Below are 27,131 nucleotides of genomic sequence, written 5' to 3'. Positions count from 1 at the left end.
TTCAGTGAGTCAATAGGATGGAAAAATAAGTCCAACATCTTTAGATGTATTATGAGCCAAATGGGTTACAAATCAGGAAAAGGTTTCCTTTCGATTTTGCTTGGAATCTTTTATAACACAAATACACAGTGCTGGGAGATAGCTCAGTCTGGAAGGTGCTTGTTACACAACCATGCAAATCTGAATCTGGTGCCCAGTCCCCAAGTAGACATCAGGCTTGATGGTATGCCTTTAATCCCAGTGCTGGGGAAGCAGACAGAGTCCCAGATTAGCCAACCAGACTAGTATAATCAGTGAGCCCCAGATCATAATGAGACTCTATCTCAAAACACAAAGTAGGTGTTGAGAACACCACCATTGGCTGACTTCTGGCCTCCAACTGCACATGCACACATGCAGGCACACCTGCAAGTATGTGCACACCTGCACACACATGAACATGCATATATATCCACATAAACACATCCAAGTGCACTGGTATTAAGACACAGAATACAGTCAATGAGAACATCAAGTCATGGAATAAAATCATATAAGAAATGGTAATTTGATAACTAGAATCAATTTTTGATATTGTACAGAAACATACACACACAAAGTTATATGTATATATTTTGTTTTTAGTTTTTTACAAAGAAGCTGTGATGATTTTTGGCTCAAAAGTATGATTTTACATTACAAATCCTATTTATAATCTTTAAGAAAAGTTTGGTATAGAGTATATAGGATTTATTTATCTTTTTGTTGTCATTTTGAGAGCAGCTGTGTATCAACCTGGCCTTAAATTTGCTATATAGCCAACACTGGCTTTGAACTCCTGATCTTTTTGCTCTATAAACCTTGTGCTGGGATTACAGATGTGTTACACTTGGCTTCTATGTTTAATATTTTTATTTGTTTCTCTCTCCTAGCCTTACCAATTAAAACATTACAGTAGTCTTTAAAAGTCATGGTAATTATCCCTGCATCAATGATGTCTCCTGACACCTAAATGTAACTGTCCTGTTTCCTAGCATTTCATATCCACAGTAGCACCTCATCTAGAAGAGACAAAGGCTGGGTCTCTTGGGACAGCAGTCTAGAGAGCATTCACATAAAATGGAGTCCTTACTCCTTTATGTGCAAGAGTTTAACCTAGTCCTTTGAAGCTAGCACACAACCTGTTATGTAAAATATTGCAGAATGTTCCATGCAGATAATAAGCTGATAGGGTGTTTCACCAAATGTTTCAAGTTACAATGGCCTCACTGTCTTAATCACTTCTGTTGACAATTTCTTCTTCTTCTCCAGGGTCACAGACCATCTGGTAAACATAGCAGCTGAAGACCCGATTGGGTTTCTGTTCGATGTGTAGCACCAAATCTCTGTCAAAGTAGACTTCATGGCTATATGTCTGTAAAGAAAGCACAGTCACATGGGGCTAATCACAGTCACAGACACAATCATGGTCAGTGTTGTGTCACCAAAATACCCTAGCACTTACCCTAGGAACCTTTGTATGTACACAGACGTGGAAGAGTTGTCAAAAATGAATTTTTATGTGCATGTAGATGACTAATAGAAAATACAGAGCATTTAGACATTGGAAAAGCTGTGGACTTAGGAGTCTACGTACCAGCTCACTGCACACTGGCTGCATGAGCACATACATACATTCACATGCTCCAGTTCCTTAATGACGGAAAAAGGCTGAGGCAGAAGCATGCTGTTCCTTATAACTTTTATTTTTGTATGTGTGCTGTGGAATGTGTGCATGCTCACATGTGTGTGCATGTATGTGTGTGGAGGCCAGAGGGAGACATCAGATATCTTTGTCAGTCATTCTCCATCTTATTCATTAGACCCAAGGCTCAGTAATTCAGCTGATCTAGCAATGTTGCCTCAGAGATCTTGACTTCACCTCCAAGTCAGGGGCTGTCACACCTACCAACATTTATGTGGGTGCTGGGGATCCAAACTTGAAACTGCCATATTTCACAAAAACTGAACCATCTCCACAGTCCCCTGAACCTTGTTTACTGTCACCACCAACTCAGTTCTGGGTGGTGCTGGGAACTGAGCCCAGGGTCTCTAACCAATTTGCAATAGCCCCAGGACATGTACATTTTATAACATTTGTAAGAACAAATATTTCCAAGTGCTGAAAACTCAGCTTGCTCAGATACTGCCTCTTATTAACTAGCTGTGGGAGATAATTACATTATAATTTCATTTAAAAAATGTTACCAAATTTAAAATTGGAAAGAAAATAAAAGACTATGTTAAGGTAATTACATGTCTCAAAACCCACAAAGTTTTACCTTCAAGGGTACTGATAAGAAGATAACCCTAACGCTAAGAGAAAGGTTTAAGAAGTACTTATTTTGTCTTGCATGTTGGACAATAACGTCTTTCGTGTTGTCATGGCACCGGTCCTCAGTGTGGACTGATACGGACATGTTCTAACAAACGACACCTTTAAAGGAAACTCCTACAACTTAGTACTCCAGTGGTTATACGTACCACATCCCATGACTCCACTAGCGGGATGCTCTTGAGTAAGGTTCCGTGCTCGTTACAGTGGAAATCCAAGTGAGCCTTTCCCTCGGCATCTATTTGAGTGACAGCCACTACAGACAGCAAGTCCAACTCATCCTCATAGTCCACAATTTTGAAAGTCTTGGAGATAGATGAGAGCAGGGCCAATTTCAGTTAATGAGTTAGGAATATTCCTACATTTTAAATTTATTTATTCTATTTCTTATGGAAATACAATAGCAGGAGGAACAAGTAAGTGAATCAGTAGAAATGTATCTCTTTGTACACACCTGTAAAACATGGTATATACCAGATTTTCAGGTGTTAAGCAGTATCCTGCAGACTTTGGCAACAGAACCAGAAAGAACACTGGATCCCTGGGCATGGAGACACAGGCCTTTGCGGGATGCTCAGTTCATGGGTGCTGGGACTCAAACCCATCCTTATGATTGAACAGCAAGTGCTCTTGACGGCTGAGCCGCCTCTCCAGCCTGAGAGTAGTGCCAGACACCCTCAACCTTATGGCTCCCAAGTGTTTTCTTTTCCCGTTGCTTCCACAGGGACTGGACCTAGGGGCTCTCGCATACCATTTGAGCACTCTACTGCTCTTGGAGAATTGGCCTTTTAAAAGCTATTTACCTTAAAGAGAAAAGTGTCTGTGTATGTGTGCACACGTGCTTGCACACACGCGAAGCTCAGAGGACAACTCTTGGAGAAGAGTTCTCTCCTGCTACCTTGTAGAATCCAAGGACTGAATTTAGGTCACCCAGCCTGCACCAGTCTGTGCAGGGCTACTACCTACAGAACCCCCTTGAGAGCGAGCCAGTGAATGCACACCTCACAGAAACAACAAGTTAATCGTGCTTTCAAATTATTTTGGCACTATAAACTTGACTACAAACTGTGTAAGAAAAGAGAAGATGGGGTGATACTGCCCAAACAATAAACCGCCCGCCGGCAGGGACCCCCATCCAGTGTCCACCCCGGGCCTGGGATGCTCTCAGCTGAACGGAAATGACTGCTGGCTCGGACTGTTGTCTGCGACTAGAGAATACCTCCTGCTCTGGGTCATCATCCAGGAGGCTGAGGTTTCTTCTCACCACACGCCCAGAAGCTGTAACGGTGATTACGTTTTTGTTCTGTTGGAGGGGAAAGGAAAATCAGGACACGCTCCGTTACATGCAGTGGAAGGCAACAATCCTCAGAAATGTGGTAAAACCAGCTGACACTTCCCAACACCCAGTCTGTCAGCTGACTGAGAAAATTCCAAATTTAATTTAAATCTAATTTTCAATCCTTCACTCAGTGAAAAATAATTTATTTTACTAAAGGCTTTAATTGGATAAAATGTTAGAATAGGCAAAAACTAATTAGTTAAAGGTTAGACTTGCTCTTCATTCATCCCTGACTCTGCCTTTTCACAGCAGAGAGAAGTAAAGGTGGATTTGCTTACAGAAACATCCCTCTTCAAGGCTCTCAGCTTATACATTAAAGGAAAAATAACAGCTATCTACAGTTAATGTATGCTATCTTGTTTTAAAAAGATTTACTCCACACCTAGCCCTAAATTTGCACAGCTATTTAGAACCAAAGATTGACAATTCAGCACTAAAAAAATTTGAAGAGGAAAAAAAAAAGAAGAAATAAGCAAGATAAACTCAGTATAATGAACTGTCTTCAACTCCTATCCGTGAGTGGGGATTAGACCAGCTACTCATGCAGACAAGATGAGCAGATCCTGCACAGCTGTGCTGTCTGCAGCCAGGCAGGAAAACATGCATATTACAAGTTACGTAGACAGTTCTATAGAAAGGACATAAAATATTTCTGACTTACTCTGTCTTCTCTATTGGCCCAGATGACAAAATCTTCAGAGATCTGATGCTGAGAACTATTATTTTCTACCTCACTTAGCTTCAAGACTCTGAAAAGGAGTAAGAATTGTAAGAATTCAAGACTGCAAAACACCATCAAGCTGCCAAAGCTGACCTCCAATGAAACTCAACAAAGAAAATTGCAGCAACTCACTTCTCCTCCATTGACTAGTCTGTACTATTAATCTCATCACCGACATTCATAGCCTTCTTCACACTCACATTTGTGAAACAGAAAAGCGCTACTGAAATAGGTGACGCGTGGCTTGCTCAGGCCTAACCCATTTTACCACAAGTTTAATGACGACACCATGCAAACCTCAGCTCTCCCTGCAGCAGGCCCTGCGTGTCTCACCCCTAACATAGAGCAGACAGTTCACTGTTGTCTCTGTACAGCGCACAGCTGAGAACAGCACTCAGCATTGCCAGTGATTGAGACAGGACAGCAATTAATTGGAAGGCAGAACTTTTCAAAGAGAGTAAAATCCACATGCAACAGTACCACTTTTTTAGGATTGTATTTAAGATTTGGATTTGCAGAGATAAATGATCTCATGGGTCAAGTTGATTAATCAAGAAAAAAGAAAATAATCTGCTTCCCACCCATAGAAATCTGTTCACATCATTAAAAAGCTTCAAGATCACAAGTTCTCAAACCTCTGAAGTCCCATATGCAAAGAGAACAGCAAGGAGAAGCCACCATGGCAGGGACAACTGAAACTTCCCAGTGACAACGACAAAGAAATCAGGTAATGTTTCAAACTGACAGATGATTTTCTCAATCAGTGGAAATATTCAAAGGGGCTTATCTTTTAAGACCTGGGGAGAAGCCAGGCTTGGTGACACATGCCTTTTATCCTAGCACTAGGGAGGCAAAGGCAGGTAGATCTCTGTGAGTTCAAGGCCAGCCTGGTCTACACTGTGAGTTCCAGGACAACATAGAGAAAACTTATCCAAAAAAAAAAAAAAAAAGTTTCTGTCATGAGAACTCTGGGGTAGTATACAACCAGGGTGGGGTTGAGCAGGGGAAGAACTAGAATCAAACAGGAAGAAATTCCTGAGTGAGAAGACAAGACCTAAACACTGAGGTAAGCAGCAGTTAGTGGAAGTCTGGGTAGAAGATCAAAACCATGAGAGATTATAACAAAGAAGGCTGAGAAGTAGGAGAACATAGCTTGATGTCAGAGAAGCCACATGAGGTCCATTTTAAGGCAGAAAGTTGATGCGAAAGCAAACAGTACCCAAACACCAGTCCAGGAGCTCAGAACAAAGGCAAACCACCACCTTTCTCTAGGGCACCAGAGACCGGATCAGGACCTCACCCACAACAGCTAAGTAGCCAAGTGCTCTACTCTGAACTACATCTCCAGCACCCATTCCCCATTTTTTTTTTTTTTTAAATTTAGAAACAAGGTCTCACAAAGTTGCCCAGGCTGGCCTCGGCCTTTTGAGCAACTGGGATTTCAGGCCTGTGCCACCTGGCTCAGTGATCTTCTTTCTCACCAATCATAGAAAATGAAGACCCATTAAGGTGTGTACCACACTCCTATAATCCTAGGAATCGGAGCACAGAGGCAGAAAGGCTATGAGGTCAAGGTCAGGGTGGGCTACAGATACTTGCAGCCAGTATGAGCTACACACCAAACCCTTAAGAATCTGCCTTAAAACAAAGCAAACAAAACTCAACGAAGAAAGGGTAACCTATAATTCCCTTCCATTCATTCACATACCATCAATCAAGGAACTTATATGCAATACTTACAGACGGTAAAGCTAAAGTATAAAACCAGACTCTGTGGACAACAGTCTCTCAGGAAATACTCTGCACAAGCAAATTTTTCATAAAATTAAAATGGCTACAAACGAAATAAAAAATGCCAATAAATGTACAAAACAATGCTTTTAATTTTAAAGTACTAAGAAAATTACTCACTTGACTTGATTTGGGCCAACATGTATAATTCTTCCAGAAGCATCAGGGTGAAAATAGATCCAGTCAGATTCTAGGGAACAACACTCCATTTCTTGGATTCCATTTTTTGCCTGAAGTTGGAAAAAAAACGAAAAAAGAAAAAAAAAAAGGCAGGGATTAAAAGGGTAAATTAATTTTCAAACTTAACCCTTTCGGTAACTCCCAGGTACAGGAGAGAAAATCTAAAGTGGCTGAAGTGGGATGCAGATGATAGCCCAACGAGGACATGCAAAGTTGAGAAATTCAGAGCATTTAGAGTCAGAAACTCTGCAGAGTAACCCTGCCGTGCAGTAAGTAACAGTAACCCAAGCTGCCATCGCTTGTTCATATGCTGTGTATTGGGGGTTGTAGGGTGCTCATCACAGCTGCACTGTGAATTTTAGTAACACTCAAAGCAAATATCAACCCCATTTTATGGCTAGGAGACTGACACAGAAAGAGAACAAATATTTGCCCAATGTTTTGAACCTATTAAACGGCAGATCTGACTTCAAAGTCCACGAATGTTCCATTACTATCATTACTATACTTGTGCAACTCCCTACAGCTTCCTCCGCCCAACCCCAGTCACAGCTGCCTGTCAATCAAAAGAGCTGGTACGCTCACTTAAACACGTAACCAAACCAAGAGTCTCTGACTCAGGCCACATAATCCCCTTAAATAGGTCAAATATTAAACTCTGTATCTGAGAAAGGAATCTAATACTTATGAGCATTTAAGACAAGATATGAGTATTTTTATTCTAAAATATGTAGGCATACTTAAACATTAAAATAAGAAAAAAGCCACATCTGGCGCTGCATGACTTTAATTCTACTGCTTGGGAGGCAAAAGCAGGTGAAGCTCTGTGAGTTCAAGCCAGGTCTACATAGTGAATTCCAGGACAGCCAGGGGTACATAGTAAGATCCTGTCTCAAGAAAGAGGGGGTAGTTGGGGGTAAACATTGTATGCAAATGATCCATATGTGCTCATATGTTTTATCTTCTACACAGCAGCACCAGAAACTAATAGCAGTGTGTGTCCAGTACTGTCTGGCCTTGGCAATCATTTATAAATGTGCTGAAATGCAGGCCTGATTAAATGTTGTAGTTGTTATTAGAGAGTATGTGATAGGTATGCTTAATTACCACTTAATTCTTTACGAAAGAACACACACAATCAGTTCTTATATAGGAACATATGCTAAATGAATAGGAAATGCACTGTACAAGGTGTGACTAGATGGAACATTAGGCAGAGCAGAGAGGCAGAGAGTGACCGGTACTGACAGCTGAAGAAAGTCCCAGCTGAGAGGGAGCAGTCACACCAGGACTTGCAATGGCAGGGAAATCCTTTGTAAAATGATACAAAAGGGGTTTTCACTGGGGGAAGAAAGGGGACAAGGCTGTTACATGTGACCAAGAAGTGAGAAAATGGAGAGAAAAATGCTCTTACAAAAGTGAACTAGAAGACACTACTCATAGTGACCCCATGACATCAGGAGGAGGAGATGAGAGGACCCAAGCCTATGCTGCCCTTCAGCATGGTGGAAGGTGCTGACCTGGGACTCTAAAAGCTACTAGCGCCATTAGTGACTGACTGTGCAAGTGTCCTGGAAGACATGGCTGTAGAATAAACTGAATCCACCTCATAAAAAGTAAATTTATCTGAGAGAACAAGAGATCTCAGGAATAAACCACATAAGTCAGCAATCCAAGCAAAGGTGAGAGCCACAGCATGGGTCGGGAGGGTAAGGGTGCTCTCTGGGCCACCCTGTCACACACACAGGGAAGAGTCTTTGAGGAATTACAAACAAGCTGAGAAAGAAACTGTTCCCAGCCATGTCTGGCCATGTTAGTCCTCAAATGATTAAATGGAAAATCAAGGAAAAAAATTCTATTTTGAAAGAAAATTAAGATGAATTCAGTGAGTAAACTTTTACTGTTTTGCCATGAGCCTTTTCTTCCTGGGGTGCCAGAAGCAACTTGAGGAAGCCCTTGAAAAGGCACCATTTCGGTGCCAACACTGTGAGCGCCAGAACTCCATCTGGTTCTGCTCTCTTCAAAATCAACAACACATTCCACAGCAATTTCCGAGGCAGCCCTGAGTATATGCTACCAACAGTTCCCACGGTAGCATCTGAGGGATGTTTTCCATGAGAATCCTGCTGCAAAACTGTTAGAACAAAACCCTGCACTATGTATGGTGACACACAGCTCCAGTCACAGCACTTGGGAGGCAAGGTCGAGAGTATCAGATGTTCAAAGCCAGTCTTGCCCATGTAGTGAGTTTGAGGTCAGTCTGCATTACGTGAGTGTCTAGGACAGGGAGGGAGAGATTGAGAATCCTTGGTACTCTAAGACCTTTCAAAAATTCATGTTTTAAAAATCTGGGTAATGGGCTGGAGAGATGGCTCAGCAGTTAAGAGCACTGGCTGCTCTTCCAGAGGTCCTAAGTTCAATTCCCAGCAACCACATGGTGGCTGACAACCATCTATAATGACATCTGAAGCCCTCTTTTGGTGTGCAGGCATACATGAAGACAGAACACTGTATACATAATAAATAAATAAATTTTTAAAAAAAATAAAGAAAAAAGACAACTTCCCAAGAAAGGAGAAAAAACAAGTGTTTTAAAACAAATAATCTGGGTGACAAAACAGTATTTCCTATGTTCTCTGCATTTTACATTGTTCACAAGTGTCAGGTGTGGTAGCACATGCCTTTAATCCCAACACTGGGATAGCAGAGGCAGGAGGATCACTATGAGTTCCAGGCCAGCCATCGCTACATAGAGACCTTGTCTAAATGAGAAGGTAATTCCTGAACATACAGAGCTATGAGAGTAGAGAATAAACATTTCTAATATAAATTTACTGCTAAAAAGTTGAGTACTCATGAATTACCAAGGAATTATCTTTTAGAGCACAAATATGGAAAACTCCTTTCTGTTTCCTCTTGTTAGGGGTGATGATGTAGTGCCAAGGGTGGCCGCCAATCTGAAACGCGTTCTCCAGGGAGGAGACTTCAAAGAGTGGGGACAGCGAGCCTGCAGAGACGAGCAAGAGGAATTTATGAGCTTCTCACTTTGGGTGGACTCGCACCATTCATTAACTAAGTTCAACCTTTCTTGGTACATATGCATACTTTATGAAGTTCCAGTAATGAAAAATTACTATGTTCAAGGAAATAAAATGCAGTTAGAAAAGAAGTTTATCACTAAGAGGACAGAAAGCTGGTAGAAAACAAAATGACTATTAGTTAACTCTCTAGGCACATATTTTGGAGGGAATATGTGGCCTACATGAAGAAAAAAAGAATAAAAAGGAGGCCGAAGGTGCTTACCAAGGGGATGAGGGAGGCAAATACATAATAAAAACTGCAGCCACCCCCAAGGATCTACATATAACTCTGGGTTAGCCACAACGTCAACTCCCTGAACAATCGAGAAACATAATCAGGTCTGATATGTTTCAAAGGCAAGGAGATCTTCCGTATCTCAGCCTAACAGGTATACACCAGCAAATCTAACAGAAGCTGCTCTGTGTTACGTTTCTTGTGTATAAGCAACCTTAGCCTGAATGAATGCAACCAATTTAGGAGGTCTGCCACAGCGGCGACTTTATCAGAGAGTCGACATCACTACTAGTGTGATCATCAAACAAGCTAATCTTTACAGACGTACCCAATCACTCTCTTGGGGATGGACATCAAAGAAAATTTTGTTAGTGCTTTTTTTCTCTTCCTCTTGATCACGGTTTTAATAATAACATAATAGACCAACTCTAAACACTGTAAGGAAAAGGTATTGTAGTAAGGGCCCAATTCCTTTTGGTGGCTATAGATTTGAATGCTCATCTATAGCCTCTTGATTTGTGTTTCTACCTGGAGAATATCTGGTTCATAAAGCCACTCATCTTCAAGGGGTTTTTCTCAGAAAGATAGTTCATGTAAGGGTGACATATTAAAATGGAAATGTGTGTTTTGCTAGGGCTCCGCTTACTTCTGAGAGCTGCACACAGGAGAGAAACAGACAATGAAAAGTAGCTTACAGGCAATTTTGGGGAGAAAGTAAGAACGGGCACAGATATAATTATATCAAATATACTTAAAGTACTTAAAAGTTTTTAAGAAAAGGAAACTATCTTTAATAAGCAAAGATCTTTTCGAGTAAAAGACAAATATTAGTATCTCAATATAATAATAGCCAAATTCAAACGTCATGTGATAATAAACTCGGGTTCGGTCCCCAGCACTCTCATTATAATTTCTACAACTCCAGTTCCAGGGGATCCAGCACCTTCCTCTGGCCTCTGCTGGCTACAGACATGCACACAGTGACTTACACACAGCAGACAAATTTTAAGGAGCTTTCTGAGCATGTCTATACTGAACTCGGGAGGTATTTCTGAGCTTAGGAGGTATTGCTAACTTTTCATAAAACTGCCTAATTCACTTTAAAATGAATCATTTTAAAAACATTTATTTTGGACTTCATGGATAGCTTAGCTGGTTATACTGAGTACTTTTCATAGCTTATGTAATTATCATTTGCCACTAAACAGAACATTCTTTTTCTTTCTTGCATCTTTTACTTCTGTTTCTTGACCTATTTATTGATGATACAATGGTAAATAATGAGAGAAAAAAATTCTGTTTTATTTTGGCTACATTAGAAAAACTTTTGGAGTTTCATCTAAAAAACACAGTGTTTACTGGTTAGAAAATGGTAAAAATGTTCTCAGCATCATGAGTGACTCTTAATGAATTAAGAAGAGGCAAAAATACTAGGATGATGCCATTTATCTACCTGTCTCTTTTAACTGGACTCCAATCATCAAGCTGTCCTCAGATGCCTGAGAAGAGACCTGGACAGAGGGCTGCAATCTCCACACTGCACAACAGACACTTAAACACCCCATATATACTTTGCTAATTTCCTTAGGCAGATGACCCCCTAAATCATTCAATCGTATTGTTCTATAACAGGAAATAATTTTATAGACTATATTTTTGAACATTATTATTTTACTTTTTTTTGAGACAGGATCTCATGCAGCTCAGGCTGGCTGTCAATTGCTGGTTTTTTACTAAGTTGCTGAATTTAATAAGATAGGGTGGTTGGGTGGCTTTTGTTTGTTTTTGAGAGTCTGATATAGCTCAGGCTGGCCTCAAACTCACTACATAGGGTGACCTTGAACTCCTGATCCTCCTGCCTCCACCTCCCAGGTGCTGAGATTCTAGAAATGGACCAGTTAAGTGAGTTAAATACAGAAACTGTTTTTTGTTTTTTTTTTTTTACTGTCTTCATAAAATTCATGAATAACTTTCTTTATTATCCCTAGGTCTAGGATCTGTCTATCTTCAGTTGGCATCGATCACTATTTCCTTGGAAAACACTATCCTTAGCAATGGGTAGACTTAACAAAATTAAAAAACCTTAAATTGGCAGGGACAGTGGTGGCACATGCCTTTAATCCCAGCACTCAGGCGGCAGAGGCAGTTGGATCTCTGAGTTCGAAGCTAGCCTGGTCTACAAGAGCGAGTTCCAGGACAGGTTCTAAAGCTAAAGAGAAATCTTGTCTCAAAAAAACCAAAAAAAAAACAAAACAAAACTTTACGTTGTAAGGAAACTATGATGCTATGAATCGCTGCAACTCATCATTTTCCAGGCAAGGAGGCTCAGCATCCTCAGGCCTTCACTGCAGTAACAAGGGACAGCACTGTGCTGACGATTACTCAGCAGGAGGGTGACATGCTGTACGGAAGTGAAATGAGTCAGTGCACAGTCAGAGAGAGAAGGGTGTGCTTCCAGCGTACAACTATTCACACGAGCACTTACTTTCTTAAGTTGAAAAGATCCTGTATAGCAGCCATACCTGTGATCTTAACATTACAAGGAATGCCAAAAGGAGCCTCTCCTACAGTCCCCGTAGTCCCGCCCTGACTGCATGCACACCCTAAGTCAAGTTTCTGTTGCATGAACTAAAAACAAAACAAAACAAAAATGGTGGCTTTAGAGCCTATTCAAGAAGAAATAGAATTTACATGTATAGGGCAGAGAAAATGTCTTTATTCAAGGGCCTTTCTGTTTAATCCTCCCCACCCCTCTTGCAAAGGTTACTGTGTCTTTTCATATTTCTATAATAACTTTTATAATTTAAAATTATATGAGCACCTGACTCATTAAAAACAATTAACAAAACAAACAACAACAGAAAATTTCAGTGCAAGTCTCATACTGAATGTGTTATGTCCAACTGTAGTTTTCTCTACCTGCTCAATGATGGCTTGGAAGCTATACAGTCTGACCAGTCCTGAGCTGTACATCACAATCAGTATTCCATGTGACAAGGTAGCGTCTGTGACATTCGCGAAAACCTAAGGAGAAAGGTAGAGGTCACCTAAGAAAAGCCCGAAAGGCCACTAATCCTCTGAGTCATCCGAGTGTGTGCGTCCTACTATATATTCAGGTCACTGTTGCTGCCTCACATTAAAACTCAGCAGCGTGAAGCTAGAGTGTTATTAGAGGCACGCAGCGAGCCTCTAGTCCTCGGGCTGGAACATCAATGGAAGCAGTGCACGCAGGGCTCAGAATGATGCGTCAGCATCCATTTGCTGAACAGCTTTGTCAATACAAAGTAATTAAAATTCTACTTTTCGTGGAACAGTGGTATACAGTGAGGCCATGTAATTTTAAATGAGTATTTATTGGGTATATCCAATAGAGACTCATTATTTACACTAAGATGTTCTTCACAAAGACAAATATCTATAGCTGCTTAAAGGCAAGAAGATTGGACCTTGGGAAGTAATTACAAGAGAAATGGCCAGCTACAGATCCATGTATGTTTGTGTGCTGGGTATAGTGCACGTGTGTGTGCAGGTGTATAAACCCATGTTCCTGTGTGCAGTACAAGAGGATGACACTGGTGTCCTGTTCTACCATCCTTCACTTCATTCCCTCGAGACAGGGTCTCTCTCATCGCATCCAGAGCTTTCCACCTTTGCAGCCAGGGGAACCACTCTTGTGCAGTGCTAGGGTTGCGGGCACACATGGCCATGCCTGGGCTTCATGTGGGTGCTGGGGAATCTAAACTCATGTTCTCATAATTATATAGCAAGCACTGTTACCTACCAAGTCACCTTCCTGGTCCCCAGCCCCAGACTTTTGTCACTATTATGTTCTTGAATTTCTATAGAGGTTTGATTTCCAAACTGCTTAAAAAGCAAAACCATAAAGATTAAACCCTACAGACTTTTACCAAGAATAAGGTTTTGCGTTATTGTTTCCTAAAATTTCTGTTCTTGAATCTTGTGATTTTCTTTACAGCTCTGAGAATGGGCATGATTCTGTGCCTATTTTAATATTCAACAAAAAGCAAGGTAGGCAAAAATTTATAGCACTGAAAGCATTATAGAGAAAATAAAAATCCCTTTTGACTCCTTTCAAGGAAGATTACTCAGTGAAGATGTTCCATGGTAATAAGTAGCTTAAGTCTGACTGTTCAAGAGCCTCGCCCCTGCATCCTTTTAACACAGACAAGTGAAAGATGTGCAGTAATCCCGAGCTACAGTCATCACATTGGCTATATTAGAAATAAACAGGAACAGCTTTGACTTTGCCGGTCTTTCTGTGTTTGTTCCTGTTGTAGAATGTAATGCACATATAACTACTTAATCCACAAATACAAAGAAAACAATGAAGTTACAAGTTGAGCTTTTTGTCATTTTCTTAGAAAGATAATTATGGTTTGCTTTGAGTTGGGTAGCTCTTAGCTTTCCAATTCCCTGGTTCCATGCTTTAAAAGAAGTACTTGGGTAATTCAAACATTTGAAAATTAGTAAATAGCTGCTCAGCTTCCAATGAACACGCTGTCACAATGCCCTAAAATACTTAAAAGTGCCTAGCACAAAATAAACTATAAGGGACAACTAACACTATTCTTTAGTTTATGCAGCTTAGTATAAGCTAATATAATAAGAAATGTTTAAACAGATTTAGCTTGTTTGCTAGTGATACTAACAGATTCTCAAGATCTTATCTCTTACAATATTCCAGCATCTAAACACTAGTAAGAGAATTCTCAAGATAGCTTTTCACAAAGTGAAAATTTTTTTCTTTTCTTTTTTTTTTTTTTTCTTTTTCTTGTCTTTTTGAGACAGGGATTCTCTGTAGCTTTGGATCCTGTCCTAGAACTAGTTCTTGTAGACCATACTGGCCTTGAACTCACAGAGATCCGCCTGCCTCTGCCCTCTGAATGCTGGGATTAAAGATGTGCGCCACCAACGCCCGACTACAAAGTGAAAAATTTTTAAAAGAAAATAGACTATTGACTCTTACTTTCCTCTCATTTATTCCACAAATCAAGATAAATGGGAAGACAATAAAAATCCAAACTACATGAGTTAGAAGATTTATATATTCCATTACAAGTCTAGTTATGTAATATAAAGCAAGTTTTAGACCTGCACTTTGTAATTAAAATGAGACATTTTGTTGAAGCTTAATGATCATTTTAACAAGCTCTGACATATTCTCTTTGAAAAGTCCCTTAGGCATTTCATAATTTTATAAACTAGCAGTTTGTTAATGGCCACAGGATTTCAACACTAATAACACTAGCCATCTGAGTGGCACAGAAACATGCCGGAAGCTTAGGCTTCTTCCCAAGTCAAATGTTTACATTGTGATATACAAAAAGACAGATCAGTAAACATTTCATAGACAGGAGAACATTCCTAATCAAAATATCTAATAAATAGATGAAGATATTACACTTAATAAGTAACTATAGTGTGGCACTGCACAATTTTAATCCCAGCACCTGGGAGGCAGAAGCTGGTGGATCTCTGAGCTCAAAGCTGGCCTGGTCTACAGAGTGAGCTCCTGAATATATTAAAAAAAAAAAAATTTCTTACCTTTTTGCTGATCTCTAGAATCCCTACAAGTGAAAAGGGCAGAACCCGGAACACTGCAAGGTATAACAAAACAGACTGCTGAGTGCCTGCCTGAAAGAAAAGAATAAAATTATAGGTAGCTCTCCAAAGTACTTCAGCAAACAATTATCTTCATAAGTTCAAAATATCCATCTGTCCTTGTATCGTTTCAAGGACAAAAGTTTTCATGAATTGAGAATATCCATCTATTTAGATAATAAATAAAGCAAACATACTTTAAAATGTTCACTAGTCCTCCAGCTTCTCACACACACAAATACATAAACATAAAACTCTACAAAGGAAACATAAGCATTTCTTACCATCAGAATACAGAGCACTTGCACTGCAAACTGGAGTCTAACAATGAGCCTAACCAAAAGCATGGTGTCACCATGGTCCTGTCATTCAAAGTACTTGTACTGATTGGTATGACTCTACTGAAGACAGATAATACATCAATAAAGCTTGAATGATTTATCAACTTAGAGAAGAGAGTTCCTTAATCTTGAAAAACAAGCTCCTGGGGCTGGAGAGATGGCTCAATGGTTAAGAACATTCCTGATGAGCCAGGTTCAATTCCCAGCACCGACATGGCAGCTCACAACTGTATGTAATTCTAGTTCCAGGGGATCCAACAGGGTTTCTCTGTAGCTTTGGAGCCTGCCCCGGAACTAGCTCTTGTAGACCAGGCTGGCCTTGAACTCACAGAGATCTGCCAGTCTCTGCCCTGCCTGACACCCTCTTCTGACCTCCTTGGCATTGCTCACATGTAGTACACAAACATGCATGTAAGCAAAACACCCATTCCATACATATAAAATAAATAATTTAAAAGAAAAGAAAGACAAGCTTCCAACAATTATTTCCATTATGAAATGCAAAATAATCTATTTACTTCTCTAGTTCAGAATTTAAGGGAGTATCTTTAATTTGGGGGCAGCACAGCTGTCAGCCCCACTACAGCAAAATTCTGCTTGAGCAGAAGTAAGGTTTGAGCACCAAGACTATTAATCAAAACCACAGGAAATAAAAGTAAAGGCACAAATAAATAGAAAATCAGAGTGTGGTGTTTAAAGCCCCAGAGACCTTCCCTTTAAAGAAACATACTTTTACTAAGCTAAGATCTGTGCTCCTAAAACCTAAAGCCAGGTTTTATATATATATAAATACATATATTATAAATAAATATATTGTGGCCACCTGTGCAGAGTTAGACTGAAGCCCTGGTTCTTACACAGGGACATTAGATCCGGCACTTCTAGAATTCTCATGAAATGTTGCATTACTTTGTTCCAGTATTTAACTTTTATGAACTTTCCTTTACCAAAGCAAAGAGCTACACAGTGCATGTGAACAGCAGCAAGAGACAGCAACCCTTTCTCAGGCTGGCCACCTCGACAACTTGAGGAAAAGGCCAAGGAGACCCCAATACGAAGTATGTCGCTGTGCTATTAATATGACGGAGCAAGATATAGGAAGTATTTATAAGTAGCCATCATCACAGGAAGCTTAGGTCTGGTGTAATGGTCCAGTGGTGAGGTGTTTGATACCTGGAGCTCAAAGGGTGGCTGAGGAGAATCTGACTCCTGCAAACATCCATGAGCTCCACTACGTGTGCACTGGGGCGTGTGCTCCAAACCCAACACACAGAAACAAATTAGTGTCATTTCAATGTTTTTCAATGAAGTTTAAAAAGCTAGTCAACAGCTTATCTGGTTCCGTGGCATACACAGAGCCAGAGAAGGCAGGTAGGAAGGGACAGAGAGTAGATGAGAAAAGGTGCTGGAGTTGACAGGGAACGCCTGATGGGGTTATCTAACTAAGGGGAAAGCACAGGAACTATTCAATTCGTTAGAAGTCCTAAAGCAGGTACGCTGGCACCCAAGTGGTCCCAGCGCTTGGCAGCTGAGGCAGGAGGATCTCAGTGTGAAGATGGACTAGGCTGTCCAGCCAGACCCTCTCAAAAACAAAACCCAAACAAACCAAACCCACCGCACACAAAAAGGTGCCCTAGAATTCTAAGTAAGTTACCTGGCAGTCAGTGTTACAGGAGTTTCTAGAAGGCTATGTTTCATAGAGAGTACAAGGAGGAATTTGAATACAGAGCTTGCCAAAGCAAACAGGAAATAATAGCTTCTTATTACAGTTTTTTTTAATATATCCTCTCCTGAGATAAAAACAGAAAACCTCTATGAGAAAAAAAATCTCTATTTTATAAAAATGCTCAATATATATTTTGTAAGTATTTCCTCATCACTTACAACAGAAATAAGTTTCCTGATATGTCTAGGCTTTAGAAAGTCTAGCAAATTCTGGGTGAAACCTTTTGGGGGAGGAAGCAGGGAAAAGGGTCTCACCACATAGCCCTGGCTGACCTGGAATCAGGGCTCCTTCAGCCTTTGCTGAGATTAAGGGTTTACACCACCCTGCCTGACCCATGCTGAGTGATTCCTAGAGAGAACCATTGAGGGATAGCTCCGCATTACAGCACTTGACCAGCATGCATGAGGCCCAGTGCCCCAAAAGAAATAAACAAAAATAAAACAGAAAAGCACCCATTTGAACAGTCTGCTTTAGGAGAAAGGTTATCTACAAATTTAAACAGCACTCTTCAGTCACCAAAGGTCATGAGCTTTAACCAGTGTGCAAATGCACAGAGCTGCAGACCTGCCGGGCCACTGCCGAGCCTTTGTTCTGAGCTGACTTGACCGCAATGACCTCTTGAGGGGTGTCCCAGCTCAAGTACCTTCGGAAAGAACAAAGAGGAATTTAGTGGTTTGGATCAGTCCCCTTATATTTAAAATTAAATCATTATACTTTGTTTACTTCCCTACATATTTTTGTTTTGCTGAGATAAAATCTAGCCTAGAACTCTTGGATTATACTAGAATGGAGGACCTACCTCTAACTACTGTGTATAGGATAATTACTTAGTAGGAATACAAAGATAAATACTGTAGGTCACCAGCCTCAGATCTTCAAACAGAGCAGAGTGAAGAAACAAAGAGAGTAGTTCATAAACAGGAATCATAGAATACACTGGAAAGACTGGGACAGAGGGCAGGACTGAAGAGGTGCTTAAGATTTCCAGGGCCATAAGTCTCAAAAAAAACTTTAAATAATAATCTCAAAGTTGATACCTGAACTTGCAATAGGAAGCAAGGTATATTTTCTCCAGGATTTCCCCTGTAGTTGCTGATATACGAAGCAGCCAATTATGAGCAGTCAGTGCTATGAGTGAGGACTTATAGTCTGACGGGTTAGGAAGTACTTCTCCCTGAAAAAAAAAAAAAGACATAAAAACAAACTGTTTGGCTATGAACAATATACAGTATTCTGTGTCCAAAGAAAATGGCTAGCTACCTCATCAAATAAGTAAGCTAGAGAAATACTAACTAAACAAATGAAGAAGGGAAGGGAAGGCAAGACTGTGGGCTGTTACTTTAACCATTACTTATCTTTTGAATACTTTAAAATGTATCATCATTATTGTGTGCATATAGGTGCACAAGCCACAGTGCCCATGTGGAGGTCAGAGACAACCAGGGGGGCTCAGTTTTCTCCTTTCTCTTGTTGGTTTGAGACAGGGTTTCACCAGGTAGGCTTGGCTGGTTGTAACTCGCTCTGTAGACCTCTGCCTCCCGAGTGCTGGGATTAAAGGTGTGAGCCATCAAGCTCAGCTCTCCTGCCTTCACCTGGGTTCTGGATCAAACTAGGCTGTCAGGCTTACATCACGGGAAGCAAGTGCCTTTACCACTGGGCCATCCCACTAGTCTCAGGAACTTATCAAATGGGTTTAATCGATTTACATACACAAATGAACATAAAGCATGTCCGCAGCATCTGCAAGAGCTCACTCAGCATCATTCCCAGGCACAGCAGTCCCCAGATTTAGCCAATAAGAACAGGAACAGCTACGCTGCTGCGGCTGCTGTGGTAACTGAACTATTGGGGCTCTTGGTCTACTCATTAAGAGCCACTCTTTGGACAAGGCACAGGTCTGATGCAGGCAGGAAAGGGGCAAATGTGTTGATTTTTGGTTAGCAAAGTTATGAGTTAAGAAGTTGAAATTAATGTGGCATTTGCTTTGTTAAAACACGAATGGGAAAGAAGAGACTAAGGCCTCTGCCCAGGCTACTAGAGCTATCCTCCCCCTCAAATTCCAGAGAAATAACCGTTTGCTTTCAGTTTGCTTGGTTTTATTTGTTTGTTTTTGTTGTTTCCTAGGCAGACCCTGTGTAGCGCTGACTATCAAGGACCCGGCCTCCTGCATCCACACTGACGCTGTAATTTTTAAATGTATTAACTAATTATACTTAACTTGTAGGCAACAACATGAATGCTTTTATACTACAATGTCTTTATGTATCATCTCATGGAGACCTTAAAGTTTTCAAGTTATCTACTTCCCCTACTTAGTCCATTAGAGACATTTGGAACAAGTACATATGGATTCAAACTATTTCTTAAACCAAAAGTGACATTTCATACATATCTCAGAAACAAAACAAAACAGAGTACTAATTTCAAAGTAGTTTTGTCTCCATATATTAACAATACAGTGTTCCTCTCAGTTCCTCACAGAAAATCTTGCGTCACCACAAATAAAAACAAAATCATTTAAATGTTTACAGAATGAGAATAAGAATTGGGTTAACTTTATTTTTCCAGGACTGCTCTATATTTTGCGTGTTTGAATTGGTATATTCAAACTTTCTCAATTAAGAAACCTATCATCTCTCTAATCTCCCTCAAGAAAATAGATTAAAAGACTTTAAATTGTTTAAGGCACAATTATTCACAGCTTTCAATTAAAGAGGAAGAAAACAGGCTTTAAACTTTCTAATTTTTAAAAAGGAGACCTCTATGAAAAGAGTAATTATAGGGGGAATGACAGTTTAAAAAAATTACAGCTTTATGGAAAAACAACAGCCTGGAAAAAATTTAACATTCAATTCAGGATATTTCTGCCATGGCTCAGATAGTACTTCTGGGCATAGCCTGGGAGTTCTCTTAAAAAGCAACCAACCACTCTCGCAGACAGGACTAACTCGCTGCAGTGTCCTAAGAGGATTTCCTAGAAATGGTGCCATGGAAAACTTAAAAAGGGAAGACCTGTCCCTCAAAAAGGGCTGTGATTAAAGACTTTGGCAGATGGTCTGACAATTATTGTGTGTGTAAGCATTATTAGAAGCGGTATTAAAGGCTGAGGAAGAATTTTACAAATTTCTTCGTTTAATCTTTGGAACTTTCAATGTTCCATGTTCATTTTTTTCCCCAGATTAACTCCTCCTAGCTCCCATGGTGCCTGTGTACTCACGTCCCATGGAAAAAGTGTCCTGAAAGGAGCAACCAAGGGCAATGCTGGCTTAATGGAATAACTACTGTAGTTTTAATTTTTATCCTATTATTTTCCTAACTACATTTATAGATGGAATTTATGAGAGTTTACTTTCAAAGATCTACATAATAGCTGCTCACAAGAATGACTGCATCTACCTTACATTGTTATAAAACTTTTAATCAGTTTTTAGCCTTTTAAGGTTTATAAATTATCTCTAATTTACAATTTTTCATAAACCGAACATGGTGGTGCATCCCTATACTCCCAACACTCAGGGGTGGTAGAGGCCAAGGTTCAGCTCATCCTCAGCATCAGGTCAAGTCTTTAGCCTGTGCTCATACATGAGCCTGCTCAAAATAAATAAATGAATTCCAAATACTGCTTTAAAAAAAGCATTACATTTGTGAGTGTGTATGTGTGCACGTGTGTGCATGCATGCACATGTCTATATGCATGGCTGTGTGTGCACGCATGGCTGTGTGTATTCATGCATGTGTGTGCACTGAAGAACATCAGTAGACAAATTTTAGAACTTAGTTCTCCCTTTCCCTAAGTGGGTCCTGGTGACTGAACTCAGATCATCAGGCTTGGCAGTAAGCAACATTACCTGCAAAGCTATCTTTCTAGCCTGTAAAAAAGAATTTTTAAAATAACTTTGTAATGGTACTGAAAAGACACGTTCTCTTCTTGGTTATTCTAAAGATTTGGGAGTCACATGATCTTTAAGTTTTATCCTTTAAAAAACACACTAACAATGACTAGTACTTCTAAATAAAAATGCTTTACAGAACATCATGGAGAAGGGTCAGAAATGCTGCAAAGCAGCCAGGTGGTAGTGGTGCATGCCTTTAATCCCAGCATCTGAGAGGCAGAGGCATGCAGATCTCTGAGTTTGAGGCCAGTCTGGTCTACAGAGCTAGTTCCAGGGAACAGAGAAATCCTATCTTTTTTTTTTAAAAAAAAAAAAAAGGAAGAAAAAAAGAAACATTGCGAAGCCAGATGACCAGCACATCTGCTATGAGGTTGTTTTCTATATGACAGGAAGCTGCACCCATGAAATCTCATACTACTGCCTAAATAAGGCTTGTACAACAGCACCAGCTGGATGGGGAAATCTCATGAGGCCCCACCCCTAACTGAAGAGCTACAGGCAATTAACGGCTGCTGAGAGAGGAAGGATCAGTTCTTCTCAGAGACTTGCCTCCTGACAGGTTATCCAATCTGAAGGGTCAGTCCTGAACACATATGCATCTGAGCAGCAGTAGATGGATCCAGCAGGTTGTACATTATTGTGTGTACAATAATTAAGAAGAGGTCATGAACTTGAGAGGGAGTATATGTAAGGGAACATGGAAGGAATTGAAATGGGGAAAGAGTAGGGTAGAAATGATATAAATACAGTACTTGTATAGGACTTTTAAAAAATGAAATAAACATAAAATAAAAACATATAAGAGTTGGGGGAGCCTTAAAAAAAAAACAACACAATGCTCTAGAAAGAAATCTCACCACTGGGCATTCCCATAACAAAGCATCCTCAATTTTTTCTGATTTGGAACATTTTGGCATTTCATAAAGTTTTCTTGGCTCTGATGCAATACTGGGAAAAAAGAAAATAAACATTATTATTTGTTTTAAACCGAGGCAGCCTTTCACATGTCTGTAGCCCCAAATTACAAATTGCTATTGTTTCCCCTAACTCTTTGTTTTTTCTGCTCACAAATTCATAACACACAAACACAGAAAAAAAAGTTAAAAAAAAAAAGTCAAGATTAATATAGTTTATAATAGGGTCTGGAGAGATGGCTTGTTTGGTCCCAGCACCCACATCAGGCAGCTCACAACTGTAATTCCAGCTCCAGGTAATCACTGCATCTGGTCTCTGCAGGTACTCCCACCCATACACCTCTCTCTTACTCTCCCTTTCTTTCTCGCTCTCTCTCTCTCTCTCTCTCTCACACACACACACACACACACACACACACATACACACAGAGAGAGAGAGACATATTTTGGTTCATCTTCTAGATGTTTCTTATGTAAACGGAGCTATCTGAACATCATTTTACAAAACAGCACTATATTGAATTCTTTTATTCTTAAATATTTACTGTAAGACTGTTGAATCCATTAAGTTCATTCTATTGCTCTGATATTTAAAAGTGATTGTGTATAGATTAAAAGGTTCTCATTAGGCGTTGGCTAGTTTTATGTCAACTTCACACAAGCTAAAGTGATGAGGAGGGAATCTCAATTTAAAAAATGTCAGAAAGATTGGGCTTTAGGTAAGGCTGTAGGGTATTTCCTTAATTAGTGACTGATGAGAGGGAGGGCCCTGCCTACTGTTGGTGGTGCCTACCCTATGCTGCGGGTCCTGGGATCTATAAGTAAGCAGGCTGGGCAAGCCAGAGGGATCAAGCCAGGAAGCAGCACCCTTCCATGGCCTCTGCATCAGCTCCAGCTCCCCGGTTCCTGTCCTGACTTTCTCCATTGATGAACAGTGATGTGGAAGTATAAACCAGACAACCCTGTCCTTCCCAAGTTCCTTTGATCATGCTGTTTCATCACAGCAATAGAAACTCTAAGACACATTAGTTTGAATGAACATTTGTGGATACAAAAGGAAACACTCTTTATGTATATTTTATTTTTTCAGGAATATTAAATATGTGTCTCTTCCCACTATCACTGTACGTTCTCTCTTCCAGCACATTCAAGACTAAGGTGCTTGTTAGGTCTCAGGCTCTATCCCCAGAACTGCATTCACCCTCCTCTCTACCGAAAAAGTGAACACTGTATCCTTGGTGCTTACTTTTGAAACAGTCTTGCTACTATGCCCACGCAAGCAATCCTGGACCCAGCTTCCCTGGGCTGAGGCTACAAGCCTGCCACCTCCCCCCGCTAGTCTCGACTTCTCTGGCAACTACTGAGATGTGGTCATAGATGTTTTCTTTCAGCTGATGAACTTTAAAGTTTGACTACTGTGAAGAGAAACATTCTTAGAATGACATTTTATTCACTTTTGATAGTAACTCAAAAGTTTAAACCAAACAGAATATCACAGGAGGGAAAGCAATCTCATGTGATCCTACCTGTGGGTGTAACACTCCTCAACAGCAACGTGAAGAATGCTGGATCTTTTATCCCTAGGACACTAATCAACAGCCATTTACTTTGCTTGAACTTTTAAAAATCAAAACAACTATCTCTGCCTTGGGAAAGTGACGAGCTGGTATTAACCCTGGTTAGTACTGCAAGGTATGGTGATGAGCGCCATGAACACAGGAGACAGTGTCCAGCTTTCCAATGCTAGAACCAGAGCCTTCAAACAGTTTTCAGAAAGAACTGATGAAAATGATGAAAGGGCACCACTTAAAGCCTTTAGTTGTTCTTATAAAAGCACATGGAGAAGCATTTATTCAAGAAAACCCTCTGAACTCAGGAAGGATAACGGGAGCCCAGTGTCTGCACCAGGCACTTTCCTTTCCTTCCTTCCTTCCTTCCTTCTTCCAGCTCAGGAAGAAGGTATCACAGCTCCAAACTGTTCCAGCCAAGACTTCTAGATCCCTCCCCGCTGCTGTTTTGACTCAGAAGAACTCTCCCCAGAACGGGCAGAGTGACACCATTCGCATCCAGCCCCAGTCATGTGTTGTTCAGGCTGAGTCCTGTGTTAGTGTGGTTCAAAGTCACGAGTCCCTTCTGTGTGGGCCCCACGAGGGCTCTACTTGGGTATACTACAGTGTAGAACGACAGGACCCGGATGTCACTTCTCTTTCTTTGCAAAGTCCAGACTGGCTTCATCTTTCTTTCCTAAGCTGAGTATTCTGCGCACCTGATCTGCTCAGTTTCCACCATTCAAGGAGTCACTCCACCAACTCCCGTGACTGGCTCCACAGAGGTGGCCTGGAGACTCGAAGACTGCACGGGCAAAGAAACAGTTCCAGACAGACAGCCCACCATTCTTCCCAAAAAATCTGACTTCATTTGAAACAGACGTGGAGGAATTCAAGTATATGCGCACTCTAGAAACCATCGGAAGCCACATCCAAGGGCGAATGGGGGGTCATGGGTAGATTCCCTAGCATTAAGGGCTAAATTGTAGTTCGGTCGATTTGCCAAAGAACCAAAAAGGATAACTACTAGAAGAGCGGTTCTCAATTTGTGGGTTACAACCCCTTTGGGGTCACATATCAGATATCTTAAATATCAGATATTTGTATTACAGTTCATAACAATAGCAAAATTATAGCTATGAAGTAACAACAAAATAATTTTATGGTTGGGGGTCACCACAACTGTATGGGTCTCAACATTTGGAAGGCTGCGAACCACTGTACTAGAGTCAAGGCAAACCTCAGAAATCGCTAGGCTCTCTGACTGCTAGTTCCTAATCCAATAATAGAAGAACTTACATCAGGCAGTGGTGGCACACACATTTAATCCTAGCACTCAGGAAGCAAAGACAGGTGGATCTCTTTCAGTTCGAGGCCAGCCTGGTCTACAGAGTGAGTTCCAGGACAGGCTCCAAAGCTACAGAGAAACCCTGCCTCTAAAAACAAAAACAAAACAAAAGAGAAAAGAACTTAGATGTTATCACCTCTGAAAAAGCTCAGTGGGTAAAATGTTTGCCATGCAAGCAAAAGGATCTGAGTTTAGATCCTGCCTCTCATGGTTTCTGGCACTTGTAATCCCCGAATTGGGAAGGGAGAGATTCACAGGGCTACATCATCTACTGAAAACCTAGCTGCCTGGTCCACTGAATTAAGACCCTGTCTCAACAAAAAGTTGGATGGCTCCTGAGGAGTGGCTCTGGAGGTTGACCTATTGCCTCAGTCCACACACAAAGAAAATGCCCATAATCTTTAGAGATGTAAAGTGAAGGGTATGTGTCTAGAATGTACTTTAAAGGTGGTGGTGATGCACCCCTTTAATCCCAGCACTTGGGAGGCAGAGGCAGAGGGATCTCTGAGCTAGAAGCCAGCCTGTTCTAAAAGGTTGAGTCCCAGGACAGCCAGGGCTACATAAAGAAGCTTTGTGTAAAGTAAAAAAGATTAAAAAAAAATAAAAAAAAAAGAGGTAAATCAGGATCGGTAGTATTTAATCTAGGCGGCTGTTATGGACGGATCAACTCTCTGTGGCTTTCCTGCAGCCTGAGCATGGCTGATGGTGGATGAGGCTAATAAAAACTATGCATCTATAAATACTATGCTTTTGTTTGAAGAATTCTCTTGGAAAAAAGGTAAGCACTCCTAAAACAAAACACAAACACCCATCTCCCAAGCAGCACCTAATTATTTCATAACCTGTTTGCTGGACTCTGATCTCTTAAACGTTATAAAACTGCATACAGTGCTGAGTAACATATTATTTTGCCTGTGCTATAATTTTGTGTGAAATAAGTATTTACAAAGACGAAACCTGCAACTTGAGCTTTAACGAGGTTTTAAAATCGCATGCATTTTCCTCCTAGTTTTATTATGGACTCAATCTTCCTATTTCGCTAAGACTAAAGGGGCCACGTGGTTCTACAAAAACTACGGTCAGACGAATTATGGCACAAGATCATCACCAAGAATTTACCTGCTGACACAGCACCGGTAATTGTCAAAATAAATTCTTCCTCTTTCATAGGCTATAGGTGACTTGGAATGGGTTGTCCAAACATTCTTAAATTTAGTACTCTCCTGAAAAATACAAAGAACTTCCGTTTAAGACAGAACTCAGCCCACTGCTGTGAAATCATTTTCAAGTGGGTAGTTTAAATCTACTGTTTCAAGTACAATGTTTTTTATTCTTCCTCCCTCTGCCCACACGTGTTGGTTTAATTGGGATGCCCAACTTTTACATCAATTGTTTGCAGGAAGGCAAAAGCTTTTTAAAAACTAAAGCCACGAGATGGACCTGTAAGAACCTATTTACTAACACCCTAGCTGCAGGACACGGATGTCCCTCCCCACTTATGACCCTCAAAGGAAATCCGAGCGCGTAAAAATAATGCACCCCGGGAGGATGGACCCCAGGCACCCCGACGACGGTGAGCGTCACCTGGCACACCAGCGCCCGCAGGATGCCCAGGTTCGCCCTCTGCACCACGCCCGCATCGCGTGCGAAGAAGCCTAGAGTCCGGCGACTCAGCCTACGGCAAACATTGGCCTTCGGGGTCGGGCCCATGGAGGCTGGGGGTCCACAGGGCCGCGGAGGGGCGCGCCCCTCACTTCCGCGAGGGGTGGCAGCCGCCACCTGCGAGCCTCAAGGGAAAGCTGATGTGGGATCCCCGTCCTGGGCACTCGGGGACAGTGAGCAAGAGTTAGCACCACTCGCGTTCGCTGCAAAGGAAGAGAAGCAGCAACGGCGCCCGCACGGCCTTTCCTTCAGCTCTCGGGTTCACTGCCGCACCTTGCGGCCCGCCGTAGCCACTCCCTCTTCCGGAAATGTAGCTTCCCGTGCCTCCCCCCCACTTGGTTTTCATAACCAAAACTACAATTCCCATCAGGCATAGCGA

General features: G+C 41.0%; 1 protein-coding gene across 1 annotated transcript; it reads right to left on the bottom strand.

Moving 5' to 3' along the window:
- Positions 1–27,039, bottom strand: Dcaf17 (DDB1 and CUL4 associated factor 17). The gene is made up of 14 exons (XM_048425852.3): positions 26,675–27,039; positions 26,210–26,313; positions 22,139–22,229; positions 18,426–18,562; positions 17,953–18,031; positions 15,265–15,354; positions 12,619–12,723; positions 12,222–12,327; positions 9,249–9,391; positions 6,325–6,434; positions 4,354–4,441; positions 3,573–3,656; positions 2,503–2,658; positions 1–1,393 (listed from the first exon to the last, which is right to left on the bottom strand). Exons 1-14 carry the CDS (start codon positions 26,798–26,800, stop codon positions 1,253–1,255), a joined length of 1,560 nt encoding a protein of 519 aa, XP_048281809.1. The 5' UTR covers positions 26,801–27,039; the 3' UTR covers positions 1–1,252.
- Between the last annotated feature and the right edge of the window lie 92 nt (positions 27,040–27,131).

Source organism: Myodes glareolus, chromosome 21 (genome assembly GCF_982192425.1).
Source record: "Myodes glareolus chromosome 21, mMyoGla1.1, whole genome shotgun sequence".
NCBI lineage: Eukaryota > Metazoa > Chordata > Mammalia > Rodentia > Cricetidae > Myodes > Myodes glareolus.
This window is presented reverse-complemented; position numbering and strand designations above follow the sequence as displayed.